General features: G+C 50.6%; 1 protein-coding gene across 1 annotated transcript; it reads right to left on the bottom strand.

Moving 5' to 3' along the window:
* Positions 1 to 3,303: 3,303 nt before the first annotated feature.
* On the bottom strand, positions 3,304 to 16,685 carry LOC147646007 (serine/threonine-protein kinase PAK 3-like). The gene is made up of 15 exons (XM_086874036.1): positions 16,451 to 16,685; positions 14,756 to 14,793; positions 14,181 to 14,312; positions 12,564 to 12,698; positions 11,950 to 12,291; positions 11,414 to 11,503; positions 10,840 to 11,014; positions 9,304 to 9,367; positions 8,559 to 8,607; positions 8,069 to 8,181; positions 7,359 to 7,476; positions 6,836 to 6,935; positions 6,175 to 6,371; positions 4,687 to 4,824; positions 3,304 to 3,570 (listed from the first exon to the last, which is right to left on the bottom strand). Exons 1-15 carry the CDS (start codon positions 16,527 to 16,529, stop codon positions 3,451 to 3,453), a joined length of 1,890 nt encoding a protein of 629 aa, XP_086730162.1. The 5' UTR covers positions 16,530 to 16,685; the 3' UTR covers positions 3,304 to 3,450.
* Between the last annotated feature and the right edge of the window lie 2,750 nt (positions 16,686 to 19,435).

The raw sequence follows: 19,435 nt of genomic DNA, 5'->3' as shown, positions 1-19,435 counted from the left end.
CTGTGTGTCCGTCTCTACCTCTGCCTTAATTCCCCTTTGGAAGCGGTGGAACTGGCCGGATCTGTGTCGCTAGAGGACACAAAGTGGAGCACGAGGGTTTGAATCACGAAACAGCCAGAGGTTTATTTCATGAGGCAAAAGCCCTTAAAGCCCTTATTTTGGGGTTTTTCAACCCTTTTTATAAGGTGTTCCAATACAGGTTAGGCTGACTGGTAGAAGAAACAACAGCTCCCTCATCCCATTGGTGGGACAAGAGAGAAACACTCTCAGAACATCTGTATGATTATTTTGAGAAACTAAAACCTTGTTTTCACTACAGTCCTTGAGAGAGAAGAAAGTTCTCAAAAGACTTTCCCTTGGGAACAGATCAGCCCCTGAGAGCTTGAAACTGTCTCAGGTTCAGAAAATCATGTCCACAGATCTGCCCACCAGCAGCAGCTGCTCCAAGCTGGGAACGTGACTGGCGGTGCTGATTTCCAGAGGCTTCTGTCCCCCAGGTGAAGCCAAGGCAGGGCAGGGTTGAAAAGCGCTGCTGGTGCTGGTGCTGGTGCTGGTGCTGCTGGTGCTGGTGCTGGTGCTGGTGCTGGTGCTGGTGCTGCTGCTGCTGGTGCTGGTGCTGCTGCTGGTGCTGCTCTGTGCCAGAGAGCCCCGGCTGGGCAGGACACGGTGCCCACGCACTGCGGGCTCTTCCTCCTGCTGGGCACACCTGGGAACAAGTCATGATGACTTTTGGGAAAAACAAGAGCTTTGTGGGGGCTGCACTGCTCCTCACACACTCAGGCCACCTACGGCACAGAGCTTTGGCCCCCAAAAAGGTAAACCAGAGGGAAACAGCTGGAAAAGGTTTCATTTCAACCTTTCTTACCTGCTCAACAGAAATGGCCAAAATGAAAGTTACCAAGCAGGGTGTGATCCCCACATCCAGCTCAGAAACAGTTAGAAAGAAGGCAATACTGTATTTCTGCACTGGTTGTGTGGGAAATCCCTTCCCTAACTTGTGCACACCCAGCAATCTCACCTACTCGTTTGTATCCATGGAACTAAGACATACTCAATACTTTGCTGAAGCTCACAGGCTAAACATTCCCCTAAATTATTTGACATACTTAAATCTCATCTCAGAATTTATCAACATGAGAGTAGGGCTGTCCTGAGGGTCTCTGGTCTCATTGTCATAGGTTCAGGAGGAGACCCATGCACAAAAGAACCCAAGACTCAGATGGGGTTGCAAAGCAAATTTATTCTATTAGTTGCAGTAGCAAATACTGCATACCAACCCCAGCATTCCCAAAAACCCGCTGAGCGGGAGAAGGAGCTGAAGCATCGTCCTCAGCGGGAGGGCAGGTAGGCAGTGCCCTTTCAGGACATCCCCTGCATCAAAACAGTGTGCACCTCGTCCTTCTCACCTCTCCACCCCAGACGCAGGCCTTATGTCTCCTGCTCAGGAGTGGCATTTTCCCAGTTCCAGCATCAGCTCCCACATGGCCAGCATGAGATGAGGCCACAATGGCTCAGAATAGCGACTCCAAGCCAACAAGGCCTCCATTATGCCCTGTTCCTCTTTCAAAAGTTAACTGCCCACCGACTGACCAATACATTGCTTCTCTTGCAAGGGTCAAGTTCCCACCCCTTAAACGATACAGTTTTCTTCATCGTCTTGTCAACCTGCTCAAACATGGATCAAATGTGGCAGGGCCTCAAACACGACTGCAGTCCCTGACACAATCTTTTGGAAACACCCGTTCCTCATCTTCTCTGGATGTCAAGAGATTCCTAAAACCACTTTCTTCCTGTGAATGCATTCCAGCTACCTTCTTAGCAGGACCACTCTCTTTATTCTCAAGGCTAAGATAGCCACTTGCAGACATGAATCACTGCAGTGGGGGAATACAGGGTTCAGCACTGTTTGTTAAAGCTAATGGAATTCAGGAGCCCTATTTGTTACACTTCAACACCTCTGCTTCCTTTTCTGGGAATTCAACACAAACTTAGTAAGTTCTGCAAGTGCTCTTGCTGCGTGAAGCCACATTGTGTTTTTCATTCAGCAATTCATGAAGAAAACACAAATTGCCTGCTGAGACCCTTCTGCTCCCTCCCAAATCACTACTCAAGAAGAAGCCTCAGGCACATGCCCATAGTCCCTCTCTGCCAGCAGCTCCGAGCTGCATTGCACAGTGCTTGCTGTGCCCCAGAGGGCACCAAGCAGGCTGGCCTGGTGCCCCTGAATATTTCTGCAAAGCCCTCTGCATTTCACACCTTTGCTGTGGCTCAGTGCAGGGCTCCAGGATTGCAGGCGCTTGGTCCCAGAGCTGTGTGAGGCAGTGGCTCGTGCAGATGTGCCCCAACTTGCTGTCAGTGCCTCACGCTGGCCTCGGTTCCCCTGGCAGAAATGCCGTGCCTGAAGGACACTGCCCTGTGCTGGAGCCTGCGGAGCAGCCCGGCTCCCTCCCCCTGTGCCCAGAGTGCTGCACACACTGCTGACCATTGCCAGGAGTTCCAGGGCAGGCAGCAGAAGAGCAGCAATGGTCAGGCAGGGCAGCAGCCCTGGGCTGCTCTTTGCCTTTCTCTCGTCCTGTGCAGACTCCAGACAGCCCATGGCACCAGTGTGTGCTGTGCCCAGCACGGCGCCGATTCCCCTCAGGAGCAGCCAGCTGCCACCTTGGCTCTGAGAGCGGAGGATTTGCCTGGTGCCAGCAAGAGGCAGCCAGGGCCAGGCTGCTGCCTCTTGCAGCTCCAAGGGCCTCCTTCCAGCCTGCCTCTGCCGAGGCTCAGGCTTCTCCGGGCTCTGCCAGGGCTCTGCTGGGGCTCCAGCCTGGCCAAGGCCGGGCCCGCTCTCACCTCACAGTCGCTGACAGCTCTGCACCACAGGAGACCTTGCACAGCACCCTCACTGCTCTTTGTGCTTTCTCTCTTCAGCCAGACTCTCCTCCAGCCAAAGAGATTTCTCTTAGGGATACAAATCCAAGTGGCAGGAACCCAAATGTTCTCGAGTCACATCTGCACAGCCTGCATCTGCACAGGATGTTTGCGTTGCACCGCTCCTCCTTTGGTTTTTCCTGCAAATGCCATTGTTGTTTCTGCCTCAAATAGAAATGTCAGAGCTGGGCAAAACTTGTCCAGTTGGCCATATTCCAAAGGCAGTGTGGTCTGGAGAGGATGAATGAAGAGGAGCCTTCCCCCCTTTACAAACTGTACCAAAGAAGCCATCAATGTCACTTTCCACCTCTAAGAAAAAACTGACAATTCAGAAGGAAATGTTGAGCTTTCTCACAGGGTCAGAAGGAGAGAAATGTTCCAAAGGAGTTGAGATTTTAGAAATTTTATTTAAAATCCTACTCTACAATCCTACACTACAAACCTACACTACAAACCTACAATACAAACCTACACTACCATCCTACTCTATAATCCTACTCTACAACCCTACTCTATAATCCTACTCCAAGTTGGTCATGGAGAAGACAGTTTATAAATTGATTGTTGCATTCCTGCCTCCTCCTTCCACTTCTTCACAGCAACAATGAGAGGTGCCAGGCTGGACCCAGGCATGGCCGATGTTATAAATTGATGCTGCAGAAAGGAAATGAAAACAACAAGAAAGCATGATTTTCCAAGCTAAGAGCTTCAAAGGCAGGGGAATACTTTTTAAATGGAAAGGGGATTGAGTCAGAGTAGGTCAGGAGCATGGGACAAGAGTGGCACAGGTTGCCCCAAGAGCTGGTAGGTGGCCCACCCCTGGAAATATCTGAGGTGTGAGTATCCTGATCTCTTGAAAGATGTCCCTGCTCATTGCAGGACACAGACTAGATGACCTTTCCATGTCCCTGTGTGTTAGTTTGAGATGAATTGACATTTAGGGAAAGAAGTAAGAAACCCCGCACGGAAGTGATTTCTTTGAGAGAAGCTGCTGGGAGCTTCCCCTGTGTCTGAGAAAGGCCAATGGCTGGCTAGTTCTGAGAACTGACAACATTTTGCACCATTTAGAAATGAGATGTGCCTCTGTGATGATGCACATTTTGAAAACCACCAGCCCGGGCACTGGCCCTCTTTGCTTCCGGAGCCCGAAGGTAACGGAGCTCTGGTGAGGCCGGCCCTGCTCGCCCACGGCCTGTGCTCCTGGGGGAGGCCGGGCCAGAGCCCAGCGGCTCCCGGGCGGGGGATGGAGGCTGCGGGACCCCGGCCCCAGGCTGGGCCAGGCCACGGCTGCTGACATCTTGCCCACACTAAACCCTCTCCCCGGCGTGCAGCGACGGCTCCAGGCCGAGCCTCCCCTCCCAGCAGCTCCCGGGCAGAGAGAGGGGCCCAGCACAGCCTGAAATCCAACACCGTGACTGCCATGACCTGGGTGAGATTGAACCCTTTCACTGCACAGGTGAGACCTTTCTTATTCTTGTGGGCCTGATAATAAAATTTGTTATTCCTTTGAAGTTTGAAGCCTGTTTTGCCCTTCTCCTAATCCATAGCTCCCAGCAAGAAATGAGTAAGTGCCCTGGTGATTTTAGCCAGCGCTAAAACCCAGCACTCCCTGCCAGCCCAGCCCAGCCTAGGATTGCTCCCCACTGTCAGCTGAACAGCACCAAGGTTGGAAGGGAGGAGGATGGGGGCTCATCTGATGCCTTGGATTTCAGTGGAGGAGGAGCCCATCCCTGGGACACTGTTTCACCTGCAGCCCTTTTGCCATTTTACCTGCAGCAGCTCCTTGGCAGACCAGCGCTGCGCCTCGCCTTTCTGCAGGCAGCAGCTCAGGAAGTCACGCAGCAAAGGCGAGAATTGCTCGGGCTGCCGCAGCTGTGGGGTCCCTTCTGTGGCTATGTGGAATTTAGCCTGGAGAAAAAGGAAACACAAGGCTCCACCTGCTTCTTTCCCATCTGGAACTGCTCTCCCAGAGCCCATTGTTTAAGCTCCACTCTGCAGTGGCAGTTTTTGCCCTGGCAGAGAGGCAGAGATGACTTTCCTGTAGCATTTGGATGACGACTTTCCTGTATCATGAAAAAACCCAAGCCCCAAAGCCACAGCTTTGCCAACATCCAGCAAATCTTGCCTTGGCAGCTGATTTCATTGCCTGCTCTAGTTAGTGGCAACTACATCAGCAAATACATGTTTCCTTCTCGGAGGATTCCCAGCAGCTTGGCAGCCTTTTTGGGAGAGGGATTTTGCTATTCTAACTAACCCTACTATTTCCAAGGATTCGTACATGAAAAGAATCTCTGCAGTGCTTGTTGGTCCCTTAAGCACAGCTGCCATAAAACAAAACTCATCCAGCTTTTTGTCCTGCTCTTGAAAATGATGGTAATTGGAAGAAAAGAAAGGAAATGCAGCAGGTGTTCCTCAGGGAAGGAAACAAACCTTTGGAATCTCATTTTCAACACAGACACATTAAGATGCCTCCACAAATGTATTGGGTTGAAAATGCCTGTTTGGGCACACAGGAGCCACCTGCAGCTCTGTCTCTCAGCACTCTGAAAATTTCAGGTTCCTTTATGTGGCAAAAGGAAAATATTCATGGTGAAATCAGAAGTGTCATCCCTGTGGTAAGCCTGTGCTCGTTGGATTCTCAAGTCAATGCATTAACGCTGTGCCCATCCCAGAAAGTGCCAGGAAACAAACAGGAGGTTTTGGCAGGCTCTCCCCATCACCAGGCTCCAGCTTGGTGATATGGAGAAAGTGGCTTGGGTTAGGAAAGAAGGTGGTCACTGAGTGTCTCAGCAGCACTGCACAAGAAGCAGAAGAGACTCTGGCTTTACAGCCTCATCTCCAGGTTTCAGGCAAGTTTCCCTGTGAGAAGAATGGGGCTGCACTTCTTCTCTCAAAAGCACTGTTTTAGAAACTTGGTTTGCTTTGAGTTTCTTTGCTTCATTTCTGGAAAGATAACAGCAGCTCTGAGATGCTTGTTTCCTATTCTTGGGGCCATCTACGCAGCCAAAAGAGCTGGAACGACTTCTAAGGCAAAGCAAAATGCTGCCTGAGAATGGAGATGGTTTGGGCGAGGTAAGGCTTGAGTTCCCCCAGTGCTGCAACCAAAGCTCCAGCAGATGCTGATGTGCTGCAGGGCCATTTGTAGAAGGGGCCTTGGTGGAAGTACTTCCAGCAGATGGCCATGGGATTTTGTGCAGTGAGCAGAGAACACGGGACAGGTGAGAAAGACAGCGGGATCAGAGAGTATTTGCTCCTTACCGATCGAGCAGTGAAACTGTCATAAGGAGTTTTTTGTTCGGCCATTTCAATTGCCACAATTCCAAAAGACCACACGTCCACTTTGGGGCCATATGGTTGACGCTTCACCACTTCAGGTGCCATCCACCAAGGAGTCCCGGTCACCGAGCACCGCTGATTTTGCTCAGGGGTGAGCTGAGCAGAAAGGCCAAAATCAGCTGAGGAGAAAGCAAAATACTCTTTTAATTTTAATACTGTCAATTAGGAAACCAAGCCAGAGAATTCCCCGGTAGAAGTTTGAGAATGTGCAGTTGAATTTCCTGGACAACACTCCCTGCTCTGTTTCCTTGGGGCTTTGGCCAAGGCAATATGAATTGGCTACTTCAAACATCCCCCCATTTCTTACACTTCCTCCAGCAGTGCCTTTTGTTCCCCTGAAGGTTTAGATTGCAGCTCCCTCCCTCTGGAAGGAACACACACAGACACACACAGAGCAATAGCACTCTTGGCTGCTTGTGGTTCCTTGTCATAGCTGTGTGCACCCTGCAACTGTGCCTTCAGCCCACAGCAGGGGGGACCCCTGCACTGCCAGCAGCAGCATTTTTGGGGAGCTGGCAGTCACTGAAAGCAGCCCCACACCCCCCATTCCTGGAAGGCTGAAGCTGAGCAAGAATACACTGACCCAGCTTGACAGAGCCGTCGGTTCTGAGAAGGATGTTGTTGCTCTTGACATCTCGATGGATCACGTGGTTGGAGTGAAGAAAATCCAGTCCTTGCAGGCACTGAGAGAGAAAAGAGAACCAGGGGGGCAAAAAGTAGTGCTGTGAGTTCATCGCACAAGCAAGGAAACAGCTGTGGAAGGTTCCCTTTGCAGGGGAATGGGGAGGAATGGCAGAACACAGCGCCATTGAGAGCAAGAGCCTGCTGCTCCAACAGGAGCAGAGCAGCACCTTTCTCAGTGGAGAACTGCAAATGCCAATGCAAGAGACAGAGCTAGAATACAAGAGCAGGGGATAAGAGTTCAGGAAGTGAGTCCAGTGAGTGTAGGGGCACTGGCAGACAGTTCCCTTGAGATGCTCTTGCTTGCCCATAGCCGAGCAGCAACACAGAAACCAAGCTTGGCCCATGAAATCCCTCCCGTTCTGAGCCCCTGTTTCCCAGACAATGCAGCTCAAGGCCTTGGAAGCACAGATGGGATCCCTGACCTCCCGACTGACAGCTGCAATCTCTCCTTCAGACATTTGAATCTCGTCGATGAGATCTCTCAGAGTGCCTCCGTCCATGTACTCCATCACCAGCCAGAGTTCCTCATGCACAAGGTAGCTGAAAAAAGGAAACAAGGCCATGCAGGTGAACATGCACGGCTAGGTTGGTTTTTTGCTTGAGTCTTGTTTCTGGGTCCCTTGGAGACACGGGCAGAAGTAAAGGCATAGACATTGCCTCTAGGCTGTGCAGTGTTTGCAGTCTGTGCTGTCTCAAGGAGAAAGGCAGTTTAGGAAGAGCCCAGATAAAAAACCTGTCACGCATGGCATTTCTGGAAATAAGCACCTAGTCTTCCTGGCATGCACAGCAATGGAAAAGAGGGGCAACAATGCAAGGGCAATCCTCTCTTGGATGGTTCATCAGCATTTAAGAAACTTGAAAAACTCAAGCCCAAAGAACTGTGGAGGCAATGAACTTAGAAGGTATTGAATTCTTAAGATAGGGCTGATGCAGGGTTTTGAACAATTTTCAGTCTGCATTTGCCAGGGTGGATTCATGCAGACAAAATGCAGTCTCTTCCCATCCATTGGAGATAAGTAGAGAAATAATCATTAACAACTCTATTTCCTGCCACTGACCAAAGTGGGTTTTTAAGCTCTCATGCTTGTAGTATGTAAACAAACATTCATGGCATAAGACCATGACCACTCACCTGGCTAAGTAATTCACGATCCTGGGACTCCTATTACTCTCCATGATTCTGATTTCATTCATGGTTAGTATCTTCCTACTCACTCCTTGCACATTTATTTTCTTTATGGCCACCTCAAATGACATTGAAAGGAGTAACTTGAGAAAATTGGTAGCATGAGACCACAACACACATGGAGCAAGTGATTTTGGAATGGCACAGCCAAGCTGTGCCCAAGTGCCTTGTGATTAGACCTCATCATTGGAGTAATTAGGAAGTGACATTCCAACAGCCCATTTCTCTGCTCCCTTGGGGGTCAGTTACAGGACACGTGGCCACTGAGGATTTGCCTTGTCCACAAAGCCTGTTCCAAGTGCAATTTGCAGGCTGGCTCCAGTCTGTGCTTCTTGTGCCTTTTCAGCACAGCTCTACTCAAAGCTCCAGCCACAGCTGTCAGCAGTGGGGAAAGGCCTGGAGAGCAGCAGAGGCTGCAGGGGCTGTTGACATTTACCTCTCCTCCTGTTGCAATGTCAAGTGCTCTGGAAACCTCTCCAAAACCCCTAGAAACAAAACAGCAGCATAGAAAGGAGAAGCCATTTAGATCTTGCAGTGGAAGCCAGTCCAGACAGGAGAGCTCTGCTGTAAATGCCTAAAAGCTGCAGGTTGCAGGAGGGGTCTGCCAGAAGGCAGATGATGCATTTTCCCCTCAAGTGCCTGGGCACTGGGCCTGTTCCTGAAGCCTTGGGCTTTACTGCCTCAGCTCCAAAAGGCAGCATATTCCTTCATCTCGGCTATCACCTTCTAAACTGTGCAATTCTAATCCTGAGCACGGAGTATTTCCTTTAGCAAACTCTTGGAGAGAAATGTTCCTGAGAACTGTTATCTGACAGCTCTCATTGGGGGTAGGTTGTGCTTTCAGGCAAGCAAGATTCTTCTCCTTTCATTAATGTGGCCAGATGATTTGGAGACATCCAAAAATGCGAAGGAAATGAACCCTGAGCTGTCCCACACTTGAGAGACAAGCAGATTTCCCAGGTTCTGTTCCTTGCTGCAGGCAAGACCTTGGCAGCATGGAGATGTCTTTGACAATGCCTTCTGAGCACACTTGACAAATTCTGGCCAGTACTGAGAGATGGGGCAGACTAAGCCCGCTGTCTAAACATGTGGACACCTTGTCTGACTTCCCACTTGATGGATATTCCCCCAGGGAAACACCTGGCCCATGGCTGTGTAGAAGTGACTGTGGTTGGACTCACCCGCTGCCAAGACTTTCCAGTTCAATGTATTTTGTTACAGGATTTTCCTTGTTCACCATTCTCCCTGAGGGAAACAAAATGCAAGATGCTGACTTTCAGGCAGAGATCCCAACTTGCAGGAGATGCCAAAGGCAGCCCCGCTGTCTGGGGCTCTGAACCCTCTGTGGTCAGCTGGGCAGCAAGCACAGCAGCAACAAGACAGGCAGTTGTGCAGTACAAATGGGCAGCAGAGAGACTGATTTTGTCCAGTCCTTGTGGAAGGAAATGAAGCTCAGAGAGCACAGCAGGGCACAGCACAAGGCTGGCAAAGGCCAAGCATGAGCACTGACAAGCAATGGCAAGAAGACACAGCCAGCCTGAGCCGCTGACAAGCTGTGGCCCCCGTTCAGGACACAACAGCATTGCCTTGGAGATCAGACACAGCCAGGTACAGATCAAGGCCCTTTTGTGTCCCAGCAGGTGAAGGTAGACACCAAATCAGCTGGGATCTTTTCTCAGCCCCACCAGGTCTTTTCTGAGAGCACAGCACTGGCAGCTGTTATGGGCAAGAAGCAGATTAAATGGGTTGTGCTGCAGAATCACAGAGGGCTTGATGTGTTTTCCCAAAGACTGATCTGAGCAGGGCTTGGGCCAATAGGTAGGATTCTAAGAGTCATGGGAATGGCTGGGAATCAGGTATGAAAAAGTGCCATGGATCTGAGGAATACACAGCACAGGGGCTGCAGGCTCGCTCCTGAGAAATGCCTGCAGTGCTGTTTTATCTGATCACACCACGTGGATGTGTCTCTTGGACACATCTTTAGAAAAATAAAACTGGGATATTAATTACAGATTGTTATACAAATATCTGTTTCTTCATTGTGGGCCCAATGAAAACATCTCTTGCTCTCTGTTTCTGCTGTCACCTGATGTTCTTTCAAAGGAGTCCTCACTGACAAAAATACAGCATCCTCACAAAAACCTTGTAGATGTAGTAGAGGCAATAAGAACAGTCCTAAAAATGACACCAGTAAGACACCTGGGGCAGAACAGCTCTTTCAGGATGGAGAAAAAGCAAAAACCCCTAAATGCAAAACCAAACAAGGATAAAAACTGAAAACTAAAAACGGAACCACAACAAAAAGACAAAACCCCAAAACCAATCAATATCTCTGAAGTCTTTTGGTTCTGACGACTGGTGGGAAGTCTGGAGTCTAAGGAGAATCTAGGAATCAAATATTCTGTTCAGTTTGGCCACTAGCACACAGGACTTGCATAGATCATTTGCTAGGCCACAGCCTTCTGCTGATCCAAGAACAATTCCTGCTGCTGCCTTTAGTGGCAAGGGAATGCCAGGCAAAGCCGAGCCAGTCCAAGCTGCCCTCAGAGGCAGCAGGAACAACCAGAGCGCTCTCTCGCTGCCTCAGAGCACAGCAGTTCCTGTGGGGAGTCCTAAATGTCTCTGGGACACCAAAGTGAGGAGGATCATTTGCTACAGCTCTGCTGGCACGTGCACACAATACACTGTCCCTCAGACAAGAAATACACCAGACGTACTCAGTTGCTCCACGAAGTCTCCCAGGCTCTCCTGGAGCTGAGCAGCAGATGTGTCACTGCTGGAAATGGACAAACTGCCCCGGCTCCACTGCTCAGCTTGGGCAACAAAGGCTCCTTTAGATGCTGCTGCTGCTGCTGCTGCTGCAGCAGATTGGATGGAAGAGCCTGTGTAGATCTGCAAGAAGAAAGGAGTTTGTGTCAGAAAGCTGGCTGGCAGAGATTACCCCGAGTTTCCTTTTCAAATGCAAGCCCTTAGGAAGTTGCTGTTAGCCACATGCAAAGCTCATCAACTGGATTTTTTGGATGCCCACTTCTGGAACCAAATGGTCAAAACCCAAGGTTGGTTTTAATCAAGTTGATGGCCAGTTTCATATTCCATTTTCCTGGATTTTCTGAAGGATGACTGCAACAACGACCATTGCACTTCCTCCCAAGGATCCCTTTCCCCCTCCAAGGGCTGCAGACACATTTGCAGCTCCTTGTTCTAATGTTGGAGCTCCTCCCCCTCAGTCCTCTTTTCCTGCACCATCTTCAGAAGGTGCTCAGCCTGCAGCACTTGTGCTTGGGACAGTACCTGTGCCTGCTGCCGACCTTGGGGCTCTTCATCAGCCGGCATTTGCTGGAAGCCTTCGCAGGCTGCCAGGTGAGATATCAACACGTCCACCTCAAGTCAAACAGAACAAAGCAGTCAGAGACCACAGCTTGTCCCTGTGTGCCAAGGCTCATTGACTGTGAGAAAAGGGAAAGAGCAGGACAGCAGCAGATTCACCAAGGGATACAGACAGCTTGCAGCTTGTATTCCAAATCTGTCTGGGGGACTGTGTTCACTTGCAAAAAGCCCTGAAGAAACAAGGAGAGCAGGAGCAGGCCAGCAGGAATCCCTTGAGATGAGTGCTGGCAAAAGGGGCAAATGACTGGTGCCACTGTCCAGGGCAGTAGCTGAGATTGAGCACAGCAGGAAATGTCCTTCCAAGCAGCTGGGATAGACACTACAGCAGGATGGCACTGAGAGGCATCAGCCCAGCCCCCTGCTGCTCTGCAGAGGAAAGGCAAGAAGGGCAGAAAGCACCAGACTGCAGTGACTGCTGTGCCTATCGCTCTTTCACTCACTCGATTTTCTAGAGCCTCTTGCTGCTTAGCGAGAAGATGAAATTTCTCTTCGATTATTCTTCTTTCTTCCTCCAGCCTGTTCTCCCTTGCCCTGATCCTAGCCTCAGCTTCCTGCAGCTCTGCCAGAAGCTCCTCCTCGGAGGCCTGTGAAGAATGACAGAGAGGAATTTCTGTGAGTGGAGTGTCTGCCACACTTTCACTCACCTGGTTCTGTTGATTTCCTCTCTGCCAGGGGAGATTCATCTCCTCTTCGATGCTTCTGTCTTCCTCAGGCCTCCTCTTCACTGCCATGATGGCCCTCGGAGCTTCGGGCAGCTCTGCCTGGGGCTCTGCCTCGATGTTCTGTACACACAAATGGAGAGCAAGTGCCTGGGAGCTGCCATCAGGCTCAGCTTCTTCCTCAGTTTCAGCCTCAAAATCACACTCATTCAGTCACTTCTTTCTGCTTCCCTACCCACCTCTGCTTCCACTGTAACCTCCTGTCCCGCTGCTGATCTCTGCAGAGGCTCTTTGCTTTCAGGGCCTCTGGCACTCGTGGCCTGCTCAGTCCCAAGAGCTGCGTTTTATGCCCCTCTTCCTGCCCTTCACTCTGTCCCCTGCTGAGTCAGCCTTACCTGGCCATTCTCCAGTGGCTCTTCCACCTGCTGCCCCAGCTGCTCTTCCTGCTCTTGGGCTGGGAACAGCTCTCCCTCAGGCTGGCACGGCCGTCCTGATAAAACAATCTGCTCCTGCTCTTTCTCTGGATGGACCTGCAGAGAAAGCAAGAGAAGAAGGGCTTCAGCTTCTCATCCAACATTTGTGGGCCAAGACTCAAAGGCTGATGGGCTCCCACGTTCCCAAAGCTCTGTGCTGCTGCTCTCCTGCCTTGTTCTCTGCCCGTGGGGAAGCACAGATTCCAAAGTGACCCTGGCAGTGCAATCAGGGCCCATCTGGCACTGAATCTCCAACAGACTCTTGGGCAGCTGACAGGAAATGTGGGGCATTTCTCAAGGGCCTCCCTCCCCTTCTGCTGTGTCCTGCTTGTCTCTCCCTAGTGACCGACAGCCAGCCCTGTCCCACAGCTCCATCCTGGCTCTGCAGGGGCTTCCTGGCTGAGCTCACCCCTTGGGAGAGACACTGCTGGAGTTCATGTTCTTTTCAGGCCTGCACTGCCACTCCTGCCCTTCCGACATCTACACTCTTGTTAGAAATCCTGCTCATTCAGGGGACAAGGATGTGTGCAATTGGATCCTCTGCTGCAGGTCAGAGAGCCTCTATGGCCACCTCAGGATATGGAAGAGGACCAAGGTGTTTCTCCTCCCTCTTTTGTCAGCTGAGAATTCTGAGTGGCACTGACAGAGATCCTCAAAAGGCCCCACCAACAAATTAATTGACACACCCCTAGGGATGCCAATGAAGGAAGCCATGGGTCATGTAATGCATGTATGACCAAAGTCACCAAAAACCACCTAAACCATGGAATTGTCCCACCTCAGTAGGACAGGCAGAAATTTATAGGTTAAACAGGGAGTGTCAGGACAGAAGAGGCAGGAGGAGGAAAACAGCTCTGAGGAGAAAAAACAACCATCTCTAAAGGGGTTCTTAGCAGCACAAGACAGCACTCAAGGACTTGCAGCTTTGCCCCCACACTAGGCTCCAATGCAGTTTCCAAAGCTGCAGACTTCACCACAAAACGTATCAAGAGAAACTTGCCACTTGTGGATTTTGCCTCAGAAGAAGGGTTCAGAACTACACAGTTTGTTTCTTTGGCCACACAGGACAAGAATGGCCAGCCACAGCTTCATGGACAACACAATCATCTCCCTGCAGCTTATCAAAAGCCAAAAGACAGGTGGCCTAAAAGACTCTGCAGAAGTGAAGAATTACTCAAGGAAACTGCAGAACACTTCTCCAGGTCATCCTGAGGTTTCCAAAAAGAGACAGCAAACAAAGCAAGCCCTGTGAGCCCCAGAAATGCCGTGTGAGCCCTTGGCCATGGCTTGGCAGAAGCCAAGAGACAGAGCTTCCCTGAGCCAAGCAGCCAGCTGCTCACCCGCAGGCAGCAGCGCTTTGGGGCCTCAGCACGACGGCTCAAAGCCAAATTTCCAGCTGCCACGGGATGGGGGAATGGCTGGGTGCTGGCAGGACTCCAGCACTCAGCATCCTCAGCCAGCAACAGCAAGTGCTGGCTGCTCAGAAACTTGCAGCTCTGCCTTGCACTAAAGACAGCAGCACCCAGCACTGGCACTTACTGTCTGGGCATGGTCAGGCTGGGCTGTGACCACAGCTGGAGGCTCGTGCTCCTTTTGCTCATTTTGCTCCTCTTTGGCCTCTTCTCCAGGAGCAGAGGGAGCCCCAGCAGAGTCTGCTCTTGCTTCTGGGCTCTGTGGACAGATGGTGGAGTTAGGGACAGGCAGCTCCCTATCATTTAGAACCTTATTTCTCTTCAGCTCGATTTCTACAACCAGCTCTACCAAGCACAAATCATCAGCTTTGATAGCAATGGGATTCTAAGTCTCTCCAACTAAATCAAAATGGGTTAATTCAGCCAGGCTGCAAATAGCTCTGAATTAGAGAGTTCACCCTGGCTACTATCAGCAAGCAACGTTCTCTCTGCAAATCTGAGCTTTGAGTTCTTTTAAAGCTCTGCAATGGAAAATTAGGAAATAGCCAACAATGCCTTTGCTATTGCTGTTGTAAACATGGAAATGGATCTTCTTTCAGCCCACCCAGCTGGCCCTCTGCACTCTACTGCCACAGGCCAAGCTCACAGTTCCCTGCACAATTCTGAAACACCAGGAACATCAAATGTTCCTTTCTGACTCACCTCAGGATCGGCACCTCTGAACACACGGCTCAGATGACCTGCAGTGGGCAAGGAAAATGAACCAAATTCTTTGAGAAAACTGGAGAGAACCGTGGCCTGTTTAGAGCAGCATCTGAGAAGATCTCCCAGTCTGCATTTTCAAAGGTGTCCTGCTTGACTGGTGTGGTTTAAAGCAGCAACTAAAAAATCACTAGAAAACTTACTTATTTCTGGCTGTGAGATATGGATTAGAACAAGAGAAAAACAGGCTTAAAACTTAAATGGAATAAAGAAAGTTTATTAACAAAAACTACAAGAATAAGAAACCAGAATAAAACTTCCAGAACAACCCTTTTCTCCCCCACTACCCAACCATTCCCTTGTTTACATGACAACATAGAGACAAAAATACTTTGGAACTTTGGTGTTTACAACAGTCCCAATTCCTGCTAGAGTCTTTTCATCAGTCTTTGTAGAGAAACAGAAGTCTTCTTCTGCTATCTATGGAGTTTTTCACAAGAAAACTATTTTTCTTCATAGCTTTCTATTTCTCTGATGCCAGCTGCCCGGAAATCTGCCATCAGTTGTCTCCTCCCATTTCCCATCACTCTGAGGTGTGTTATGGGTCATGAGTCTAGGGATGTCATTTTTATGAATGAGTTATTCAAAGGCAAAAGTTCTCTTCATCTGTCTCTGTGAGCTTCTCTGGAAACAGAAGTTTTCTCTTTTTGCTTCTTAAAAGCCACAAATCTTCAACTTCTCCCCCTCTGTTCCAGCATCTCACAGTGTCACAACTACTTCATCATTTGCTCAAAATCCACACTTGGAAACACTCCATTCCTCCCAATATACTCTTTTATGAATTAAAGGAGATTTTTTCAGAACACTACTGTCCATCTCCATAGCTTTAACAGAAAAATATTTCAGCTTATTAAAGCATCTCCTTCTTTCTCTTCCCCCTCTAAATTTAATTTTTTTCTTCACTCTCTTTGATGGGTTGCTGGTTGATCACTCCCTCTCCCTCTCTCTGGAAAGAAAGGATTAATCTGCAAGTCTCATGCAGGCAGTAAAAGAGTTAAAATCTTGCTAAAGCTGCAGATGTTGATGGTGTCAGGTTTCAGTTCAGTGGCAGAAACTGCAAACCAAGTCAGGCTGGCCGGCTCCGTTTCTCCCCCCACCCCGCCCTCTGCAGCCTTGTCCAGCCTGGAGGGGGGGAGGAGGCCGAGACAGAGCCCTGTGACCTCGTCAGAAGCCAGAAACCAAAGAGAGCAAGAAATTCCCGGCCTCACATCTTCAGGTGGTGTTCACAGGTTGATCTCACTTCTCAATAGTTAAAACTGCTGCCAATTCTCACCCATGGCCAGGAATTAGTCAGGAGAAAAAACTCCCATCAGCCTCCAGCAGTTTCAACTTCCCCAGCTCTCAGAGCTATCTTAAAAGTAAAGTCACCCCAAGAGATTGAGCCAGCAAAGTGAGGAAATGACAGACTCTGCTGCCACAGGCTCTCCCGTGGAGGGAACAGAAGCCCTGCAAATGCTGCCCGCAGCCCCCTGGCTACAGACACCCCGTGTTTTGCTGAAGGTATTGGCAGGAGCTTTACCAAACCAGGGGCATCCTCATGGTCTTTCTGTTTCAATAGCAACCCGGTCACTAAGAAAGAGCAGGGAGACCTACAAAAGCCAGCTCAGGTTCCAGCCAGGGAAAACCTCTACTTACGTGCCAGGTTGGTCAGATAATAGCCGGAGTATCCGATGACATAGATGGTGCAAATCGCAGCAGCGAGCTGCTCCATCATTTTTGCCAGTTTGCACACTCTGCTCCACCACAAGAACAAACAAGGCTCCTGTCAGTGTGCAGCTGCCCACTGACAAACGCCTCAAGCAGGAGGATGCTCCTGCACTGAGCAAGCCCAAGAGCTGCTCTGACCCTGAGACCTTCCGTGCACCAAGGCAACCTTGGGATGTCACCACGACAAGGTGGCATCCATGCCCTGACATCACAAAGCCAATGCTCTGTGCTGCTCTGGGAATTGATGCAGAGCAACCCAACCTTCCCTACAGCAAACACAAAATTGCCTGGGAGCTTCTCCTCTGTCACAAAGGGTCACAAATCCTTTGCTGGGCTGTGGGAAATGGAAAGACAGAAACTTCCACAGATACTGAAGGGTTTCATTGACAGCCTTGGAAGGAGCTTGGGTTCATGCAATGCTAAAGGTTCACAGATGTTGAGTCGAGAATTCATAAGCTTATGTTCCTATAGCTGCAAGTAAGAATATGCCATAAGTAAAGAAAAAACTGTATTGAGTGAGATGGTGGAGAGTTTTCATCTGTGATTGTGTGATTTTATAGAGCAAGCTATGAATCTAAATATTATCATAAGAAGCACATGTGTGTAGGTGAGCTAGCAGTGTATTGGGAGAAAAGCAGATGCAGTGCAGCAGAACTTGGCAAAGCTGAAAGGTGATTAAGTAATAATAAACCTCTTCAATTTAGTGCATTAGCCAAAAATCTCAAATTAGCGAATCTAAGCCATCACTGCACCAGGCTGAAGCTGAGGATCCCCAGCCAAGCTCAGAGGGAGGAGAACACAGCATTTGTGGGATCCTTTCCAGTCTGACTTGCTTTAGCTGGAGCCTGGGGGAGGAGAGAGCAGCAGAAGGGTTGGCTGAGTCCTCTCCCCTCTGCCTTGCCCTTCTCTGCTGGATCCTCAGTTCATCCCACACCCACCCCAAGACTCCATCCCCATCCTACTGGGGCTGACGGGATTAAAGGAGATAAAGAGGAGATTAAAAAGATAGAGAGGAGAGAAAAAGAGAAGTTTAAATGCAGTTTAAATATTAACGAAATACACATGTTAGTGCCTGCTGAGAGTTGAAAGGGAGCTGAAGGGTTTGGGAAGGGCCAGGAGCCCGTGAAGGGCTCAGGACCTGCTGCTGCCGGGAGGGAGGAAATGCACCAATGGCTCCCAGCAGAGTCTGTGCTTTGAGGCTCTTTCCCAAACAGCTGCAGGAGGGAAAGCAGCTGAGTTTGGAGGAAGAGTTTTCTGCTGAGGTTTCCTGTTTGGAGCTGTCACAAGCTTGAGCTGCTCAAGGGAAACGCGGCTCTGCTTCCAGCAGGGCCCAACTGCCCGGGAGCACAACTTGGTTCCCTGGCCCTGAGCCAGCGGGCAGCAGCAGCTTCTGTTCCCTCCTGGCTCTTGTGTCATTTCCAGCAGCACAAGACACACCAAGAAAAGCTCCTCCAGAACATGCCATGAGAAACACAACCTGATTTCATGGCATGAAGGAGCTCTGACAGTCCCACGGGCTCAGGTTTGTTTGTCAGTGAACAGAGCAGGGAAAAGCACAGACACATTCCCTGCACAGGGAATTCACAGGAGGAAAGTGCAGGGCTGGAGGATGAGCTTGGATACAACGTTCCCACGGCAGTTTTGGGGATAAAATCGTCAGCAGAGAGAAAAGAAAAAGTGCTACCAAGGGTGGTCTGGGGAGGGCTGCTGCTTCCCGGGAGGCTCCCGAAGCTCAAGAGGACAAAGCCCAGACCTTGTCCAAGCTGCGAGCTGGGTCTGAGCCAGAAACCAGGGGGTGGCAGAGACATTGCTGCTGAAGGGCTTCAGATTGCCAAAGCTAAAGTGTCCAGGATCAAGGAACATCTTGAGGTTATGGAAGTTACAGTGCCCACGTTCCATCCCCTCATTTCAAGCTGAAAGCACAGCTCCATCTGTGACTCTGCTTTTTAATAAAGAATGTAAAAATTCAACAAAATTCCCTTAGAAAGACCCCATGAAGGTTCACAATGTGAGAGCTCACTCGAGGCAGCCCCAACTCCTGCCCTGGTTCAGTCCCTCTCAAGCCCACTGTGCTTTCCAGCTGCTTTGCTCCAGCTCCCCCAAATCACCACGAATTCCACTGAACTGAAACAAATCCAAATCCTCGTGGGTCGGGACAAGGGCAGGGAGAGGTCACTCAGGGATCACCATCAGGGCCACAACAGCCCGACACGGGGAAATGAACTGAACTTAGGACTGAGCAAATCAGACCAGGAGAATGAGGATTAAAATCAATCTTGAGAAACACCTCCTCCTGCTCCTGAACTTTTCTGTCCGGGCCGCTGCTCGCGGGGCACAGAGAGGGGCCCGGCCGTGTCCCTCCAAACCTCCCTGGGAATCACCCCAGAGCCCTCAGCCTTCCTTGTGCCCATCCCCGGGGCCCATTGTCCCACCCAGTGGCTCCCGTGGCTCTCCCAGTCCATCCCAGCCTCTCCCAGTCCATCCCAGTCACTCCGCCTGTCCATCTCGCCCCTCCGTGGATCTGCCGCCCCTCAGCCAATCAGAGCGCGTCTCTCTGGTGACTCATCAGTTGCCGGGCAGATCCACAGAGCCGAGAGCCCCGCGCTGGACTCGGCCGCCCAGTGTCGCGCACTTCATTCCCAGTCCCTCCCAGTGCCACCACAGTCCCGCCCAGTGCCACCACAGTCCCACCCAGTGCCACCACAGTCCCTCCCAGTGCCACCACAGTCCCTCCCAGTGCCACCACAGTCCCGCCCAGTGCCACCACAGTCCCACCCAGTGCCACCACAGTCCCACCCAGTGCCACCACAGTCCCTCCCAGTGCCACCACAGTCCCACCCAGTGCCACCACAGTCCCTCCCAGTGCCACCACAGTCCCTCCCAGTGCCACCACAGTCCCGCCCAGTGCCACCA

This window comes from Cyanistes caeruleus, unplaced genomic scaffold, assembly GCF_971803275.1.
Source record: "Cyanistes caeruleus unplaced genomic scaffold, bCyaCae1.hap1.1 HAP1_SCAFFOLD_135, whole genome shotgun sequence".
Classification (NCBI taxonomy): Eukaryota; Metazoa; Chordata; class Aves; order Passeriformes; family Paridae; genus Cyanistes; species Cyanistes caeruleus.
This window is presented reverse-complemented; position numbering and strand designations above follow the sequence as displayed.